Source organism: Oncorhynchus keta, chromosome 10, assembly GCF_023373465.1.
Source record: "Oncorhynchus keta strain PuntledgeMale-10-30-2019 chromosome 10, Oket_V2, whole genome shotgun sequence".
NCBI classification, from domain to species: Eukaryota; Metazoa; Chordata; class Actinopteri; order Salmoniformes; family Salmonidae; genus Oncorhynchus; species Oncorhynchus keta.
This window is the reverse complement of record NC_068430.1, coordinates 51,809,188-51,828,945: the sequence shown is the minus strand read 5'-3', so window position 1 is coordinate 51,828,945 and position 19,758 is coordinate 51,809,188. Positions and strand designations below refer to the sequence as shown.

Here is a 19,758-nt window from a genome sequence, read left to right as displayed (position 1 = left end):
AGGACCAATGTGAAATGTACAATACATATTTATATGTCCATTGTGAAATGGAATTTGTCTATGTTTTGCTGTTGTATAGTACTGCTTTGGTTCAAGTTTGTTCACTTGAGTTTCATGTATAAAAGACACTGAGAAATAAAAAAGAAAAGTATCAGAATTCTAAATTACAGGAAAATGTTGCAGCCTTTTTTATTTTCCCAAGGCCCTATTTAAATTCTTTAGACAGACATCCTTCCTTCCTTGTTTCCATAAGCTTAGCAGATATCTATAAGTGATTGGATAAGCTTAAGCAAGGTCAGCAACCTATTCATTTCACCAGTTCAGATCTGTTAGTACTTCAAGAAAGGTATGAAGGAAGGATGCATTTCTGAAGTATTCAAACAGGACCCTGTATATTGATAACCGGGTTCCATAACGGCCTTTGACCTTTCTCCAGCTGATACATTGTGAATGTCAACAGCATAAATCTATACCATTGGAATAAAAAAAATGTTAATCAGCTCTATTGATTCTGTGCCTTATCATATGCAGACATATGGAAACTCCCAAAACCACTTTCATCAGTTAATTGCTTAACCCTTCTAAGCCAAGTGTTAGACCTGTGGATAAATATAAGTGAAATTATTTTCTCCAAGTGCTTCTGGACACTCCATGTAGACTGATACTTATTACTGATGGGTGTAAGTGCACTGCAAGCATATATCTCGTCCCGCCTCTTAATAAGAGAGTGACTCACTCTGTGGAAAGCGTGGTGGGTTGTCATTAACATCTGTGATAACTATGGTCACTGTGGTGGAGCCGGAGAGACCGCCCATTTGGCCTGCCATGTCGGTTGCCTTGACGACCAGCTCGTAGCGATCCTGCTTCTCCCGGTCCAGATCTGCCACGGCCGTCCGAATCAGTCCTGATATGAGAGAAAGAGAGAGGGGGGATATGGAGGAGAGAGAGACGCCGAAAGGGAAAGGTCACGTTAGCGCTTAGCTCTCAGATGTGATAGCCTGCTAAATCTTCTCTAGTAGCGAATATCAACTTCAGTTAAGCACTCTATTAGAGGCACAAGTGCGGCACATTCCATTTCACCCTCTCAGCTCGTCTTGATAGAGTAGATTGTGTCACATCTGTGCCTCCATGCTTATATCATTATGGCTGAGCTGTATTAAAATGAATAATATATAGGGGCCAGAATGAAGGCACACACCACTGAAGAATGTTCCGGCGAAAAATCCAGTGCTCGTCTTTCACTGGCAATCGAGGAGGAGTGGATTTAAGATAGAAAACCAAGACAATCTTATGACTTCTCTTCATGTCATGTGAGTGAGCATTTTGTGAAGTTCCGACGCTTTAACAATAACATAAATATACTCTTCCGTTCAAAAGTTTGGAGTCACTTTAGAAATGTCCTTGTTTTTGAAAGAAAAACATGTTTTTTGCTTTTGAAATTGATCAGAAATACTGTTTAGGCATTTTTAATGTTGTAAAGTACTATTGTAGCTAGAAACAAAAAAAATGTAAATGGAATATCTACATAGGCGTAGAGAGGCCCATTATCAGCAGCTATCACTCCTGTGTTCCAATGACACGTTGTGTTATCTAATCCAAGTTTATCATTTTAAAAGGCTAATTGATCATTAGAAAGCTCTTTTGCAATTATGTTAGCACAGCTGAAAACTTTCGTGCTGATTAAAGAAGCAATAAAACTGGCCTTCTTTAGAATAGTTGAGTATCTGGAGCATCAGCATTTGTTGGTTCGATTACAGGCTCAAAATGGCCAGAACCAAAATAACTTTCTTCTGAAACTCAATAGTCTATTTTTGGTCTGAAAAAGGAAGGCTATTCCATGCAAGAAATTGCCAATAAACTGAAGATCTCATACAACGCTGTTTACTACTCCCTTCACAGAACAGCGCAAATTGGCTCTAACCAGAATAAAAAGAGGAGTGGGAGGCCCCGGTGCACAACTGAGCAAGAGGACAAGTACATTAGAGTGTCTAGTTTGAGAAACAGACACCTCACAAGTCTTCAATTGGCAGCTTCATTAAATAGTACCCGCAAAACACCAGTCTCAACGTCAACAGTGATGAGGTGACTCCGGGATGCTGGCCTTCTCGGCAGAGTTGCAAAGAAAAAGCCATATCTCAGAATGGCCAATGAAAATAAAATATTAAGATGGGTAAAAGAACACAGACACTGGACAGAGGAACTCTGCCTAGAAGGCCAGCATCCCGGAGTCACCGCTTCACTGTTGATGTACTGCTTTTCTTTAAAAAACAAGGACATTTCTACGTGACCCCAAACTTTTGAATGATAGTATATTTACCACCTTACCCCAAACATGACCTTTCTAGGTATGTTTCTCCAAGAACCTGGCAAAAAATAGCATGGCAATATACCATGGGCAGTATAACTCCGGAACCCAATTGGAATTGTTAACATCCTCCGAGTATTTCAAAACAGAAAAAGGAAATTCTAAATCAGAGAAGGTTGTGAATTTCTCCTCCTTTCAGTGCAATTTCCATTTGTATATATTTTCATACCGATCCCAGACTCACTGAACGAGATGATAATGTAAAGAGTCAACTTTCTGGTCAAATAGTGGGAGCTGTGTGCTGCTGACTAATGCAATTATATTCCCTGGTGTGATATCTGCATCAAATTCCATTGTTGCATTGCCTGAGTTGATGGCATCTCTCCCAGTGCCTTGCATTGTGCTTGTCTGCTCGACACACAACTTAGAGATTCCACTCACATTCAACATCAAGTAGCTGCAGGCAATGTTTGTATGTCAGCATAGTCAAATTCAGTTGCGGGATATAGAGGCACATAATACTGCTTTCAAGAACCAAGGGCATGGGAGACATCATAAATTCAGCTTTTTGCATCAGCTCTTTCTTAGTAAGATCTCAATCAAATGTTTCTTGACTGCTAATGTTTGTAACATGCTTGAAATGTCATTCCTAAAAAAATATTGCACATCAGTTGTCAATGACTGAGCCCTGCGTGTTTTTTATTTTTTTTAATATTTTTTTATTTCACCTTTATTTAACCAGGTAGGCTAGTTGAGAACAAGTTCTCATTTGCAACTGCGACCTGGCCAAGATAAAGCATAGCAGTGTGAACAGACAACACAGAGTTACACATGGAGTAAACAATTAACAAGTCAATAACACAGTAGAAAAAAAGGGGAGTCTATATACAATGTGTGCAAAAGGCATGAGGAGGTATGCGAATAATTACAATTTTGCAGATTAACACTGGAGTGATAAATGATCAGATGGTCATGTACAGGTAGAGATATTGGTGTGCAAAAGAGCAGAAAAGTAAATAAATAAAAACAGTATGGGGATGAGGTAAGTGAAAATGGGTGGGCTATTTACCAATAGACTATGTACAGCTGCAGCGATCGGTTAGCTGCTCAGATAGCTGATGTTTGAAGTTGGTGAGGGAGATAAAAGTCTCCAACTTCAGCGATTTTTGCAATTCGTTCCAGTCACAGGCAGCAGAGTACTGGAACGAAAGGCGGCCAAATGAGGTGTTGGCTTTAGGGATGATCAGTGAGATACACCTGCTGGAGGGCGTGCTACGGATGGGTGTTGCCATCGTGACCAGTGAACTGAGATAAGGCGGAGCTTTACCTAGCATGGACTTGTAGATGACCTGGAGCCAGTGGGTCTGGCGACGAATATGTAGCGAGGGCCAGCCGACTAGAGCACACAAGTCGCAATGGTGGGTGGTATAAGGTGCTTTAGTGACAAAACGGATGGCACTGTGATAAACTGCATCCAGTTTGCTGAGTAGAGTGTTGGAAGCCATTTTGTAGATGACATCGCCAAAGTCGAGGATCGGTAGGATAGTCAGTTTTACTAGGGTAAGCTTGGCGGTGTGAGTGAAGGAGGCTTTGTTGCGGAATAAAAAGCTGACTCTTAATTTGATTTTCGATTGGAGATGTTTGATATGAGTCTGGAAGGAGAGTTTGCAGTCTAGCCAGACACCGAGGTACTTATAGATGTCCACATATTCAAGGTCGGAACCATCCAGGGTGGTGATGCTAGTCGGGCATGCGGGTGCAGGCAGCGATCGGTTGAAAAGCATGCATTTGGTTTTACTAGCGTTTAAGAGCAGTTGGAGGCCACAGAAGGAGTGTTGTATGGCATTGAAGCTCGTTTGGAGGTTAGATAGCACAGTGTCCAATGACGGGCCAAAAGTATATAGAATGGTGTCGTCTGCGTATAGGTGGATCAGGGAATCGCCCGCAGCAAGAGCAACATCATTGATATATACAGAGAAAAGAGTCGGCCCGAGAATTGAACCCTGTGGCACCCCCATAGAGACTGCCAGAGGACTGGACAGCATGCCCTCCGATTTGACACACTGAACTCTGTCTGCAAAGTAATTGGTGAACCAGGCAAGGCAGTCATCCAAAAAACCGAGGCTACTGAGTCTGCCGATAAGAATATGGTGATTGACCATAATGAGTCGAAAGCCTTGGCAAGGTCGATGAAGACGGCTGCACAGTACTGTCTTTTATCGATGGCGGTTATGATATCGTTTAGTACCTTGAGTGTGGCTGAGGTGCACCCGTGACCGGCTCGAAAACCAGATTGCACAGTGGTGGGATTCGAGATGGTCAGTGACCTGTTTGTTGACTTGGCTTTCGAAGACCTTAGATAGGCAGGGCAGGAAGGATATAGGTCTGTAACAGTTTGGGTCCAGGGTGTCTCCCCCTTTGAAGAGGGGGATGACTGCGGCAGCTTTCCAATCCTTGGGGATCTCAGACGATATGAAAGAGAGGTTGAACAGGCTGGTAAATAGGGGTTGCGACAATGGCGGCATCTAGAAATAGATGGTCCAGATTGTCAAGCCCAGCTGATTTGTACGGGTCCAGGTTTTGCAGCTCTTTCAGAACATCTGCTATCTGGATTTGGGTAAAGGAGAACCTGGAGAGGCTTGGGCGAGGAGCTGCGGGGGGGCGGAGCTGTTGGCCGAGGTTGGAGTAGCCAGGCGGAAGGCATGGCCAGCCGTTGAGAAATGCTTATTGAAGTTTTCGATAACCGTGGATTTATCGGTGGTGACCGTGTTACCTAGCCTCAGTGCATTGGGCAGCTGGGAGGAGGTGCTCTTGTTCTCCATGGACTTCACAGTGTCCCAGAACCTTTTGGAGTTGGAGCTACAGCATGCAAACTTCTGCCTGAAGAAGCTGGCCTTTGCTTTCCTGACTGACTGCGTGTATTGGTTCCTGACTTCCCTGAACAGTTGCATATCGTGGGGACTATTCGATGCTATTGCAGTCCGCCACAGGATGTTTTTGTGCTGGTCGAGGGCAGTCAGGTCTGGAGTGAACCAAGGGCTGTATCTGTTCTTAGTTCTGCATTTTTTGAACGGAGCATGCTTATCTAAAATGGTGAGGAAGTTACTTTTAAAGAATAACCACAGTGGCATTGTCATGCTGAAACAGGAAAGGGCCTACCCCAAACTGTTGCCACAAAGTTGGAAGCCCAGAATCAGCTAGAATATTATTGTATGCTGTAGCGTTAATATTTCCCTCTTCCGGAACTAAAGGGCCTAGCCCGAACCATGAAAACAGCCCCAGATCATTATTCGTCCTCCACCAAACAGTTGGCACTATGCATTCTGGCAGGTAGTATTCTCCTGGCATCTGCAAAAACCAGATTTGTCCTTCGGACTGCCAGATGGTGAAGCGTTCATCACTCCAGAGAACTCATTTCCACTGCTCCAGAGTCCAATGGCGGAAAGCTTTACACCACTCCAGCTGATTCTTGGCATTGCGCACGGTGAACTTAGGCTTGTGTTCAGCTGCATGGAAATTTCATGAAGCTTCCGAAGAACAGCTATTGTGCTGACGTTGCTTCCAGAGGCAGTTTTGGAACTCGGTAGTGAGTGTTGCAACCGAGGAAAGACGATATTTAGAAACTGTTCAGTGAGCTTGTGTGGCCTACCACTTCGCGACTGAGCTGTTGTCACTCCTAGACGTTTCCACTTCACAATAACAGCACTTACAGTTGACCGAGGCAGCTCTAGCAGGGCATACATTTTAACTGACTTGTTGGAAAGGTGGCATCCTATGACGGTACCACGTTGAAAGTCACTGAGCTTTTCAGTAAGGCCATTCTACTGTCAATGTATCCACTAATTTGAAGGGGTGTCCACTTACTTACATATACATAGTGTATTTGAACTGATTGTGAATAAAAAATGATCTATGAGTCCGAGGCAGGGCCATTCATAAATATGCATAAAAATGATCCAACGCCGCTGAGGCAGGACCATTCATCATCTAGGCACAACCGAATCAAAGTGGGAAGACCAAAAAAGGAATCATTGAAAGTAGGGGTTACATTTGCAGACAACACAAACCTTGGGATATGCCTGAAAGACTACACTTCATGCCCATGTACCTCCGACATAGAGGGAATTCACCCAAATGTGCTGACTGGGAGATACAATCAGTTTTCTCAACAGACTGTAATATAACACTTCAGAGATGTTTCATTTCAATACGTATTCTTAGATTTTGAGAAGTATAAGTACACAATATGAGGTATGAGACAAGAAATACATAAACTCACTATTTGCTGATTCATTATTATTTCCTTGGATAAAGTATCCAGGACCTCTGTACCAGGTGGTGTCAGAGGAAGGACCTAAAAATTGTCAAAGACTCCAGTCACCCAAGTCATAGACTGTTCTCTCTGCTACCGCACGGCAAGCGGTACCAGAGCGCCAAGTCTGGGACCAAAAGGCTCCTTAACAGCTTCTACCCCCAAGCCATAAGACTGCTGAATAGTTACTGTTATCAAATGGCTACCCGGACTATTTGCATTGACCCCCTTATTTAATTATTATTTATTCTCTATTGCACAGGCTGGATGTACACTCACTGGACTCTAACCTCACACTCACACATACTACACTGACACTCCAACACACACACACACACACACACACACACACACACACACACACACACACACACACACACACACACACACACACACACACACACACACACACACACACACACACACACACACACACACACACACACACACACATACATTCCTTCACACTCTTCACATACGCTGCTGCTACTCTTTGTACCCCTACCAAAATGTATATATTACCTCAATTACCTCGACTAACCCCTGTATATTGATTCTGTACCCCTTATATTTAGCCTTGTTATTGTTATTTATTGTGCTACTATGCTTCCTTTAGTTTATTGAGCACATTTTTCTTACTTACTTTAAAAAAATCTGCGTTGTCGTGTAGTAAGCATTTCACTGTAAGGTGTCACGAATACAATTTCATTTGTAATTTGTAATACTACAAGTCTGTGAGTCTGCCCTTACCCTTACCCGTCTGTGAGTCTGCCCTTACCCTTACCTGTCTGTCTGTCCACTGTGAAGAACCTCTCTCCGTCCAGCACGCTGTACACAACCCTGGCACTGCTCCCGTATGTAGGATCATCTGCATCCGACGCAGTGACCTTCATCACCGATGTTCCTGCAGAAGAATTACATGTCAGAACAGCACAATAACACAAGGCTTCATGACGTCCAGGTGAGACCTCCGCTCACACAAACAGATAGTGAATCAGTGAGGAAGAGGAACCGCGAGACAGAGAGAGTGGGGAGGATGGAAAGGCTGTGGAGCCATTTCAGTTCCTCAAAATAATATATGTGTTATTTCAGGACACCTCCCCTTCGTGACCAAGTGTTCTCCCCTTCATAGGACAACAAGCTGTGTCTTTCGAGATGAAAGAGAACATTAAGACATTTAACAACTCTATTTTCAAAGGTCTGATGAAAGAACGTGATAAATCGAACAAACATTTAACAGTGATTACAACCACATATGGACATGAATAGTTTCCATGATGACTTTAAAATTGTGATTTATTGGGGAACACAGTTGTTTCATTGAAGCATAATTGTCGCTCTGTTCCAAGTCAATTGTGTGTGTAGCCACAGGCCTCTGGCACTACAATCCAAAGGCCATATTTACATTTTGTCACACATTTTAGCCAAAGCAAAGCCCTAAGCACATAAAGCTTAATGAGCCTGATTCCCCTGGGGAAAGGAAGCTAAACTTGCCTTTTAGCTTGTTAGCCATTTCTCTGTGGAGAAACACCTTGAATGGGGTGACTGGGTTTGTGGCAGCAATGGCCCCTCAAGGAAAGAGAGTCGGCCTCCATCCCAGGCCAAGATATAGGTAATTACTGACAGCTGGTGTTGTCCACAAAAGGTCACAGCTGTAGTCTTTCCCAGAGCCCTGTCATGCTACTGTCCAGCCGCATAATGACCGTATGATAATGATCCTAATTAGCAGGATGTGTCAGCGCTCTGTTTGTTTCCTGTCATGGTGGTGTAAGGAAAAGGACAGTGGATTATCATTAAAAGCCACCCAGTCATTACCACAGGCGCCTTTTTGGTTTCTCTCGCTAGCAGGGCCGCAAAGTTTCTCTACAGTGACCTGCGCCAGCTATTAGCAAAGCTAGCTAAAGTAAATGTTCTCTGCAATGGTACGGAACTAAAGCCTGGGAATTCTGTGATGTGCTTGAACTTTAAGCTAGCGTCCTATTATTGCACTGCTAAATCCTTGTGATCAGTGTAGCTCTTTAAATTGAACCTAATTCCCGCTTAGAGTTCATATTTCAACTCCCTTTGGATTATTCAATGGCTGGATCTATTGATGCTGTTCGAATGAGGTCTTTAAGCGTGTACTGTGTTGTATGCTATCATCATTATCACTGCTACGAACAGTCTTGATCTCCTTACAGCGAAACATAATGTAAGCTCGGGAGATCAGGGTGGTGGTTGGTACGGGGCTAAAAGTAGATACCTTGCCTATCCTCAAATATCAGGTTTTCTGTCATTGTCTGGCTGGTATCAATTTGAAACTGTCCTTATCGCCTTAGAAACAGAAGGCATTACAGCAGATAACTTTTTTTTGCATTGCTGGAAATAGGGGGGTTGTCCATTTTTGCATACATGGTTGTGCACTGGTAAAGCAGAGCAGCCATTCCCTTTCATGGGATTACTTTCTTATCTTAATTTTCCCCAGGTAATAATCAGCGTGACGCTCAGGTGTTTCGGGGCTGCCTGGGTGCGAGGCGGCTGGAAGAACTATATAAATGCAAATGCTACGTTATTGTGTATATATTTAAAAAAAAAGGTGAAGTAGGAGTAAGTCTGCAGCAGCTAGAGTCGTTACTAATGCCTTGGCTGGCCTCAGCTCTCACAAGCAGAAGCAGCTAAGGCATTAGTTATCGGCTGTGGGGTTTGTCAGTCTTAAGCAGATTCTACTTTGTGACAGCCTCAAGAGAATTTCAATAAAAGTTATTGACTAACCCAATAGGTAAACAACAAAATGTTACAGTAATGAGAAAAGTATTTTAATGAAGAAAGCACCCTTTATTCATTATCTAAAGATTCATTTTGCCCCCTCTCTAAATAGAAGCGGATGAGTAAATTGCTTTGAGATGAGACGGAAGGTAGTGGAGTAATTTATTTCCTTTTTTTAACAGCGTAATGGCAGATATACACTAAGTGCACATATTTTCTTTAACAAGCATGTTTACCTGTTTGTTTGTGGATCTTTCTCGTATTCAGCCGAGTTTCACTAGCCAGAGTTTTCAATCTCTGGCTAGTGTAGGTTTGGAAAGACCTACTATTAGCGTGTCCTGGCCATTAATGTTGCATATACTATTGAACCTCATATCACTGCTCCACCAGAATGAAAGGCATTCTGAAACCTATGTCTGCATACCAAATTGCACCCTATTCCCTCGATCGTGCACTCCTTTTGACGAGGCCCAATAGGGCTCTTGTCAAAAGTAGTCCAAATAGTGCACTATGTAGGGAATAGAGTGCCATTTGGGACGCACAGCTATGTAATATCAATGTACCAGCATCGCACATACATCACTATTCATGCTCAGCAATGGCATTGATGTTATATCAGCTAGCAGATATGGACTGCATATCCCTGCCAATTTCATACTTAAGACACACAACTCGGAGGTAGATGCAGTTTAGTCTTTGAATGGGAAAGAGACTATGTATCTCCGAGGAAATGTATCAGGAAACAGTCCCTGCCACTTTGCAAAGATCTCAGAATTGTGTTGTCACAATGGCAATATGAACATAATTTCTTTGAAACTTATCGTTCTGACCATGGTTGAAGCAATCAAATCAAATGTATCTTATAAAGCCATTTATACACCAGCTGTTGTCACAAAGTACTGTATCTGGCCTCATCTCCATTGCTTCTTCGTTGTCTAATGTGGACATGAACGGGGGAGTCTGGCATACCATTACCCATCACCGATCTAACTACTTTACACCCTTCTCAGTTGAAACAGTTGAAGAAAATTAGTAGTGACTGGCTGTGTCATAAAAGATACATTAAAGGGTGCTTAATTTCTGTCGTACAAACACCCCCGCCTAAATGTCACCTCTCAGCTTTCAAGCTGTCTCTCTCTCAGTGGAAAAAGCGTGGAGTGGTGAACTGCATATTTCACAGATGCTCTGCAACGGCGTCCAATAAGCACACTGGACAACAATTCAAAATGGGTCGCTTTCGAATGCGTATTACCTAGTAATAGCATGTTAGTTACTAAGTAGTACAGTGTTCACATAAAATGAGGTCAAATCCCGCGTCAGTGTTTTAAATCGTCTAATAGTTCAACGGGCTAGGTGTGTGGAGTGTGTCTGAGTAATTGTACCCTCAGTGATTTACTGTACTGGGGATGAAAATACATAGGCTATTGAGGAAGATACGTGCGAAAATGAAAGCTCTAATAAAAAAAAATATATTTTTTAAGGCCAGCTCCTCTGGAACGAATGGAGGGTTTTGGTGTGATATATTTATTTTTCGCACCTACTGGCAAGATTTATGCACGGGTCGGTTTTAATGGCACAAACACAGTCTGTTCAAACGGCTTCCCACAGCATTCTGCACTCATGGGGAGATGGTTCAATTACCGTGTGGGGAGCTGGAGGAGAGTGCCATGTGTGAGACACTAGACTGACAGCTATTTAAGGGGCAGCCTCGTAAAAGAGATTTCTGCCCATCTCCGGCGCGGCGCTGATGGCTGCACGGTGGCAGTGGCTAATGCGGCACCCTCCCCTAGTCCAGCCCACCCTAATCTGCAGGACCGAGTGCTCCCTTCCCATATTATGGATAATTTAGTAAAGCCATAAAAGCCTAGGTGTTTTCACATGAAAAGTTATTTCTCCACTACTTTCAGTTGTGATTCATTCCTCAGCATTCCGCATAAAGGTGAGGAAGGGAAAAAAAAGTGGAGGGCAAAAACAAAATTACTGTCATAAAAGTCAATGGCCTGCTTACTGAGGTCCCTATGAGGATTTAGTGATAATATTTCCCATCTGCCGCGACAGAAAAATAAATCTAGCCTTTATTAGCCCGTACCTTGGTTCTTTTATTAGATTGTGTCATTATTTGTTTAGTAGACAGTATTGTGGAGCCGTGACCTTCGGTTGGCTCCTGTGAACCACATCTACTGTTCAGTTTGAAAGTAATCGATTTAATGCTTACAGTGCAGAGTTTGGCACTAGCGCGGCCAGGGGACCTAGGAACATAGCGAAAATGTTGCTGAATAATGCAATAGGCAATACGAACATAATCTCTTTGAAACAATAAACTGTCCTGGAATCGGTTTAACAAACCTGTGTGTGTAATGAAATGTATCAGTTGAATATTCTTTACTGCACATCCAAAAGACTGCCACTACTAACATGTCTGGGTCATTTTACTCAAGGCATGAAAAATATCCCTTGAAAGCGTCTCTGCCTGCTCTACATTTGTCCATCCAGCTCTCCCAGGTGACACATCAGATTTCCCCACTCCCACGTCTATTCATGCTCAGCCAATCTCCTGACACGTCAAAACCAATGAGTTACAACGCAGGGGTTGAGTCTATAACACTGAATGTTCCTCGGCTCACAAATATACCTGGATGTGGGCCATATTGATCGAGGCACGTGGCCACCGTATCCCATTCCTCTTCTCTGTGATCTCTCTCATTTCACATCTCTCATGCACTTAGCCCAGATAGGCTGGCGCTGTCATGACTGTGACCTCCACAAGCTACAGCTCTCCACAGCCTTCCACAGCATCCTAAGGTTATATGACCATATGAGTGATGATTACTTTAGTCTCTACTAGACCTGTGGTGGGATTCCACTAAGAGGCTGCTCTCTTGTGTGCTGATCTGTGCTCTATGCAAAGCCATGTGCTGTGCCCTGTCAATCAACACAAGCAGCATCAGGTAGGGGTTAGATGGCTGTGACACAAATCTAATTTCCTGGCTTGTCTTTGCTGTCCAGCGTCCCCTTAGAAGAGAACCACATTAGTCACAGGATTAACGCAGCGGAAAACGTTCACGCAACTTTCACCCAGCGACTCTCCAGTCAGAGAGATGGCTCTGCTTCTCACTGTGTTGATCTTTGGGGTAACTGTGAGGATCTCTCGTGTGCAAATACGACTTAAAAGCATACACACGACTGCAATTTGAGAAATGCTTTCTTGCTGTTTCTTCCAGACCTGGGTTCAAATCCTATATAAAATTATTTTAAAATACTATATCTGTGCTTGATTGAGCCTTCTTGGCTAAATGGACTAATACAATAGTCCAACAACTGCCAACCCCACCCATTTGGCACTTCGGGTAGGGTAGAGCAAACACTCAAATACTTCATAAGATTTCAATAGTATTTGAAGCCCTTGTAGAGTATAGGGCCCTACAAAAAGTTGTTACCGGGCAGATGTGAAGATTCACCATTTCTGTTAGGTCAAGGAGCATGACCTTTTGAGGATAATGGTTCAGATATTATTGGAAGATGCAGGTTAAAGGTCGTGTGGATGAACACTAATTACCATTGTCCAATGAGGTTCGTCTTTGGTCCTATTGATCCACATGGATATTTTAGACACAAAATACAAATTTGCCTCAAGTCCAGAAAAATTAAGCACCATTGGGTTCATGAAGAGCAAAGTGTGAGAATTATCCCTAGTGCTGTGGATCCTTGAACATTTACAGAACAAATTTGACAACTTTTTCATGTAGTATTTTTTTTAACTCTAGGAACTCAAATGCAAAATCTAAATATTTAAACCACTACTATGGATGGCATAGTCCAAAAGAGCGGGGAGATGGATGACATTCAAATGTGACTTGTTTCAGGAAACTAGGAGTATGTCGCGCATCACTACTTCACAGGAGAGTCATTTGAATGTAAACTTTTTTGGTAATGAATTTTTGGGCAGAAATGGCTTCTGGAACATGTGAACTTTCATGTGCCTTAATATCAAACTTGTATGCTATAATTAAATACAAATACAATGGTTAAATCACAAGATTAGTTGGTTTAGCCACTGAAAAAGACAGGATTGGCTGAGATAATGGGTGAGCTGGACATGCTGAGAGATGAGTTCGGATCGGTCTGCCATGTTGCACGCTTCTGTCTATAACATGAACTGGGCAATATGTCAAGGTAATCCTTTCTAACCCAGCTTTTTTTTTTTTGAAGATATCACATAGTAGAACTGCAAAAATGTTGCTCTCCACTTTCTGAAGGACCGAGTTTTGAAATCAGTGGAATGCCCGGTGGAATTACTGTAGTGTATGAAAGCTAAGGAGATGGAGAAGATTCTGGCATGTGATTGCAAATATGTAGAGGGAGTCGAAAAGTGAACAAGCAGAAGGCTGGTGTATAAAACACCTGTCTCCAGATTTCATCTTCAAACTAAGAGTAACCATGGCATCTGTGACAGAGAGGGAGAAATGTCCATCCATGTATACGGGTAAGATAGCTACATTTTCAGATATTACATGTTTGTAATTTAGTCAGAAAGTATTTTCATTCTTTCAAGTTAAAGCCTACTGTTAGCTAGCAAGCTAACGTTATTCGGCTGGCTCGCTAGCAAACGTTACATGTATGATCTGTGTAGTAATAGTATTTGTATCTCAGAACCATTTGCATTGCTAGGTATAGCCTAATGTTAGCTAGCTAGCTAACATTGAACCTAGTTGGTTAGTTACAGTTGAAGTCGGACATTTACATACACCTTAGCCAAATACATTTAAACTCCGTTTTAAAAATTCCTGATATTTAATCTTAGTAAAAATTCCCTTTCTTAGGTAAGTTAGGATCACCACTTTATTTTAAGAATGTGAAATGTCAGAATAATAGTAGAGAGAGAATGATTTTTTCCCGCTTTTATTTCTTTCATCACAGTCCCAGTGGGTCAGAAGTTTACATACACTCAATTAGTATTTGGTAGCATTGCCTTTAAATTGTTTAACTTGGGTCAAACATTTTGGGTAGCCTTCCACACGCTGAATTTTGGCCCATTCCTCCTGACAGAGCTGGTGTAACTGAGTCAGGTTTTTAGGCCTCCTTGCTCGCACACGCCTTTTCAGTTCTGCCCACACGTGTCTATGGGATTGAGGTCAGGGCTTTGTGATGGCCACTCCAATACCTTGACTTTGTTGTCCTCAAGCCATTTTGCCTCAACTTTGGAAGTATGCTTGGGGTCATTGTCCATTTGGTAGACTGATTTGCGACCATGCTTTAACTTCCTGACTGATGTCTTGAGATGTTGCATCAATATATCAACATAATTTTCCTACCTCATGATGCTATCTATTTTGTGAAGTGCACCAGTCCCTCCTGCAGCAAAGCACCCCCACAACATGATGCTGCCACCCCGGTGTTTCAAGGTTGGGATGGTGTTCTCTTCCTTGCTGAGCGGCCTTTCAAGTTATGTCAATATAATTACTGTGGATATAGATACTTTTTTTGCCCAAAGTATGTTCATCTCTAGGAGACAGAACGTGTCTCCTTCCTGAGCCATGGTGTTTACACTTGCGTACTATCGTTTGTAAAGATGAACGTGGTAAAAAAAAAATGTATTGAGTCATGCACAAAGTAGATGTCCAAACTGACTTGCCAAAACTATAGTTTGTTAACAAGAAATTTGTGGAGTGGTTGAAAAACAAGTTTTAATGACTCCAACTTAAGTGTATGTAAACTTCTTACTTCAACTGTACCTGCAGATTCATGCAGGGTAGTAACGTTATGAGTTAGGATTATGGTTCATTGTTTAGCTAGCTTGCTAGCTAGCTACATGTCTAAACAAAAGAGTCCACTATGCAAATAACCATTTCAATAGAATGTTCATGATATCACCGCGTCATCCGTCGATAAATGTAGCTGCTAAATTCGCACTGGCTATTTACTCCGATTTCAGAGCGCACTCGACAGAATGAAGAATAACTGACAAAGTTACGAATGCTCAACACCCGTTGAATATGGCCAGTGTCAGTAACGTTGGCAAAAAAAAACATAAAAAAAGCCTAACCAGCTCTGCTAGGGCGAGTAAAATGGTCAGAGTGAGCTGTTCTCTCAGAAGTAGCTAACAAGCTAGCCAATGTTAGGCAGTTAGCCTGGGTGCTTGACTGCTGTTAGGTCAGAACTGTTAGGTCAGAACCCTACTCCTCGGCCAGTGCATCCAGTGAGATTGTGCGCTCTGAATGCTCCGAAAGCGAAACGCTCTGAATTTACAAACGAACCATCTAACAACACACTGAGTTTATGAAAGCCTAGAGCGCACTCTGGCCCTCCAGATTGAATTTACAAACACACCGTAGTATATACCAGCCTTTAGTGTTGAAATCTTTGGTTGTTTGTTACATGGCCTCACATGTGAATCCTTAAAGAGATGGGTGGGGATAAGGCTTAAGTGGGTATGAACTATGCTAAATGGATGCAGACAAAGAAGAGGTCTCCAGTAGGTTTACCAAAATATTCAAGGACATTTTCTCAAAAGTGAGGTTACAAGTTTATCAACTTTCAAAGCATAATTACTTTCCCATTGTTCCTCAACTGTAGTATATGATATACCACTTTCTAGCTCTGTGTCTCTAATTTTATCCAATGTAAAAAAAAAAAAACATTTCAAATTTTGCTGTATAAGACTGAATCGAGCCGGTCACAAATATTAATGGCTTAGTTTTCTGTAGAGCAAACAAAAGCCAAAGTTTGATCCCATTTAAGCCCCTCTCAATAAGTTATTTTCAAATTGTCAGCACAGAACTAAAAGACTGGTATTTGTTCAAAAGATTTAAAAAAAAATCCATGTTCTCAAACACAGTAAGTCGTTGTGTGGTGTACTGCAATTCCATAGGCAACGCAAAGTACGATTATCTTTTTTCAAGTGTAGTTTTTTCAGAACTGTATTCACACTCTTTGTGTGCTACTGTATACTGCCAGGCTTCCACAGAAAACCCTATCGTACTCTATAAATATCAACAAACAGAGATACACAATGGCCTGCATGCATCAGTACAGTATGTTCGCATCATATATAAAATATAATATTTTTCAGCAAAGTGGGTTTTCCCATCTTGAGTGCACCACTTGAAAAGACAAACCATTCCCTTCTCAGTTGCATAAGCAATGGCTAGGAGCCACGCTGTGAGCGCTTAATCACCTCCTCACTATAGAGCTGGTACACCTACGGAAGTTTGTTTACCCATTACCAACTTCTGAGTGGACTGTGTGAATGAAATGTCCTCTTTCAGAAAGGGTCCATCTCGACATACAAACACAGTTTTTGTCCGAGTCAAATTAGAGATATGTGAAAAGCAGCTAGTGCTTTTGGACTTTAAATGGACGGCTGCCCATGACTTGCAAATGGACATAGGTAGGTAAACATTAGCTTTTAACGTGGACAAATAATTTACATTAATGCCAGGAAAATAAAAAATGAAAAACCATAAAAGAGAGATGATGACTTGGTGGTTTTTAAGTGAACAGCCATTAATCAAAAAGGCATAGATAGTCCTCCACACGATGAAGCCTTCTATCTCATGTTACGGTTAGCACTGGCTCCTCACTGTCTATAGACTGTATGTTTGTTTATTCCATGTGTAACTCTGTGTTGTTGTTTGTGTCGCACTGCTTTGCTTTATCTTGGCCAGGTCGAGGTTGTAAATAAGAACTTGTTCTCAACTTGCCTACCTGGTTAATAAAGGTGAACAAAATGGAATCATGTAGTAACCAAAAAAAGTGTTAAACAAGTGTTAAAATATATTTTAGATTCTTCAGAGTAGCCACCCTCCCTGCAGGAGGTGCACTTCTCAAAATAGATAGCTTCATGAGGTAGAAAAATGATGTGGATATATTGAAGCAACATCTCAAGGCATCAGTCAGGAAGTTAAAGCTTGGTCGCAAATGGGTCTTACAAATGGACAATGACCTGTCTTAAGGACAGCAAAGTTATTGGAGTGACCATCACAAAGCCCTGACCTCAATCCCATAGAAAATTTGTGGGCAGAACTGAAAAAGAGTGTGCGAGCAAGGAGGCCTAAACACCTGACTCAGTTACACCAGCTAAATGGAGGAATGGGCCAAAATTCACCCAACTTATTGTGGTAGGCTACAACTTATTGTGAAAGGCTTGTGGAAGGCCACACAAAACGTTGACCCAAATTAAACAATTTAAAGGCAATGCTACCAAATACTAATTGTGTGTATGTAAACTTCTGATCCACTGAGAATGTGATGAAATAAATAAAAGCTGAAATAAATCATTCTCTCTACCATTATTCTGACATTTCACATTCTTAAAATAAAGTGGTGATCCTAACTGACCTAATAAAATTAATTTTTACTAGGATTAAATGTCAGGAATTTTTAAAACTGAGCTTAAATGTATTTGGCTAAGGTGTGTTCAACTGTACACTATAACTCTTATTTATTTCCTTTTTTATAAAAATATAAATTTTTTAATTTTATGTACTGTTCTGTACTTTGTCAAGTATTTTGTATGTTTTATGTGGACCCCAGGTAGAGTAACTGATGCATGTGAAGTAGCTAATGGGGATCCTAATAAACTAAACTAAACTAACTACATAGAACATGTATAGGGCCCTTAATACAGAGGTGAAACAGCCACGGCACAACTCTATTCCTGTTCAACCAATGGTCCGAACATGAAGACATTCACACGGCTCAATGCAAAAATCATTCAACGTCGTGACGCAATTTTGATTTAGGACTCCAATTTCATTAGCCGGGCCATGTTTTCACAGGACGGCGGCGAATGATCCCTCGGCATTCATCTTCGGCCTGACAGGCCTAGTTTATTCTCCCCTCCTCTCTTCCTAGGCGTTAACCGAGCCGAAACAACAAGCAGACTTTGAATGATATGTAAAGAAATATATTTTGGTTCCCGGGCCCTCTCTCATTGGGGCCATGAGCTATGACAGGGCCATGTTAGGAAGAACATGACAGGAGCGATAAGTGAAAATGAATATGCCGCAGGCTGCATTGTGATTACTTTCTTGTTATTATTGCAGACCAGTTTCCACCAAGGCCATAAAAAAGCACAGTGAGCATGTGCATGCTACTGGCTGAATATGTCTCCCAAATTGCACCCTATTACATACAGTAGTGTGCTAGGGCCACTAGGCATGTAGTAAAAAGCAGTACACTATGTAGGGCATAGGGTGTCATTAGGAACGAAGCCTGGAATAATACTGGAAACCTGCTCCCATTAACGTTCCATCCAGTACCGTCTTAGATCAAGTGGTTCTCACATTTGTCTCACTCCATGCCACAGATTAAAGTGTCTGGATAGAGTGAAAAGACATCAGAAATAAATGCTGATTTGTGCTAATCAATTAGTCAAATAGTAAAGCTTGATGGCAGTGCAATGTATGGGACATGTATGGAATGGCAAAAAATATATATTAACTGAAATGTTGACACGCATGTTTGGAAAGAGAATAATACATGGATTATCATTAATTCACTTTTCCATTCAACAATAGTTTCCAATTAAATGTAATTGATTAATTAAATTTAATTAATCCAATTAAATTCAAAATTATCTCACAAAAGGCTTCATAGTTCACATTTTCCATAAAAACATTTAACAAGTGTTACTTCTTCCATCATAAGATGGCTGCTAATACGACAAAGTAACTCAGGTGAATACATGTATGTATACTTTGGCATACATCAATCATATTGAAGTGTGAGCGCCACCATCAACTAGGCCTACGCAGTGGCCCTTAGCGCTGTGCATTTGGTTTGAAGTGTGCATCATTGATCGTCAGTCTGTCACCCAAGCCCTCAGCCTCTCAACCATGCACCGCGGTGACCTTATCACAGTGGTGCCACAGCAACGCCATTAGCTGTTGTTCTACAGGAAGAGCAAATATGACCAGAAAACTAAATGGTGAGAAATGCTTGACTAAGCACTCCAGTTATCTCATTAGCATTGGCACTGTAGTCAATGTATAAAACATGAAGTGCACACTAATTTAGTGTGTAATTTGACTGAGAGGTGGGGGAACAAGTAGGAGGAGGAGAAATGGAGGGCGCGAACATGAACTATTCTCCCCATCTCTCTCTCTCTCTCTCTCTCTCTCTCTCTCTCTCTCTCTCTCTCTCTACACTGTTATCTTGCCTTCTGTCTCTTCTCTTTCCCCCGTTTCAATAAGCACTGCCGGCAGAAAAAAGGCCAAAACGTGCTGAGAAGGCAGGAATTCATTCCAATCAGGAGCGAAGGAGGGCGAGAGACATCACATTTAGCCTAGTATCCCCTACTTACAAGTAGACTCTCTCTGACACACACACAAAACTCTTTCTGTACTTTACCTCGAAAACACTCACACACGCTTAAACAACGTTTCTTATTTCCTCA

General features: G+C 41.8%; 1 protein-coding gene across 2 annotated transcripts in view; it reads right to left on the bottom strand.

Annotated features, from left to right (window-relative positions):
• The window catches only part of LOC118389370 (cadherin-22-like), a 287,048-nt gene that overhangs the window by 67,917 nt on the left and 199,373 nt on the right, over positions 1–19,758 (bottom strand). For both annotated transcript variants that reach the window (XM_052527250.1, XM_052527251.1), the window contains 2 exons: positions 7,402–7,521; positions 737–904 (listed from right to left, as the gene is read on the bottom strand). In XM_052527250.1, coding sequence (XP_052383210.1) covers positions 737–904; positions 7,402–7,521 — 288 coding nt within the window. The remainder of the gene's footprint in view (positions 1–736; positions 905–7,401; positions 7,522–19,758) is intronic.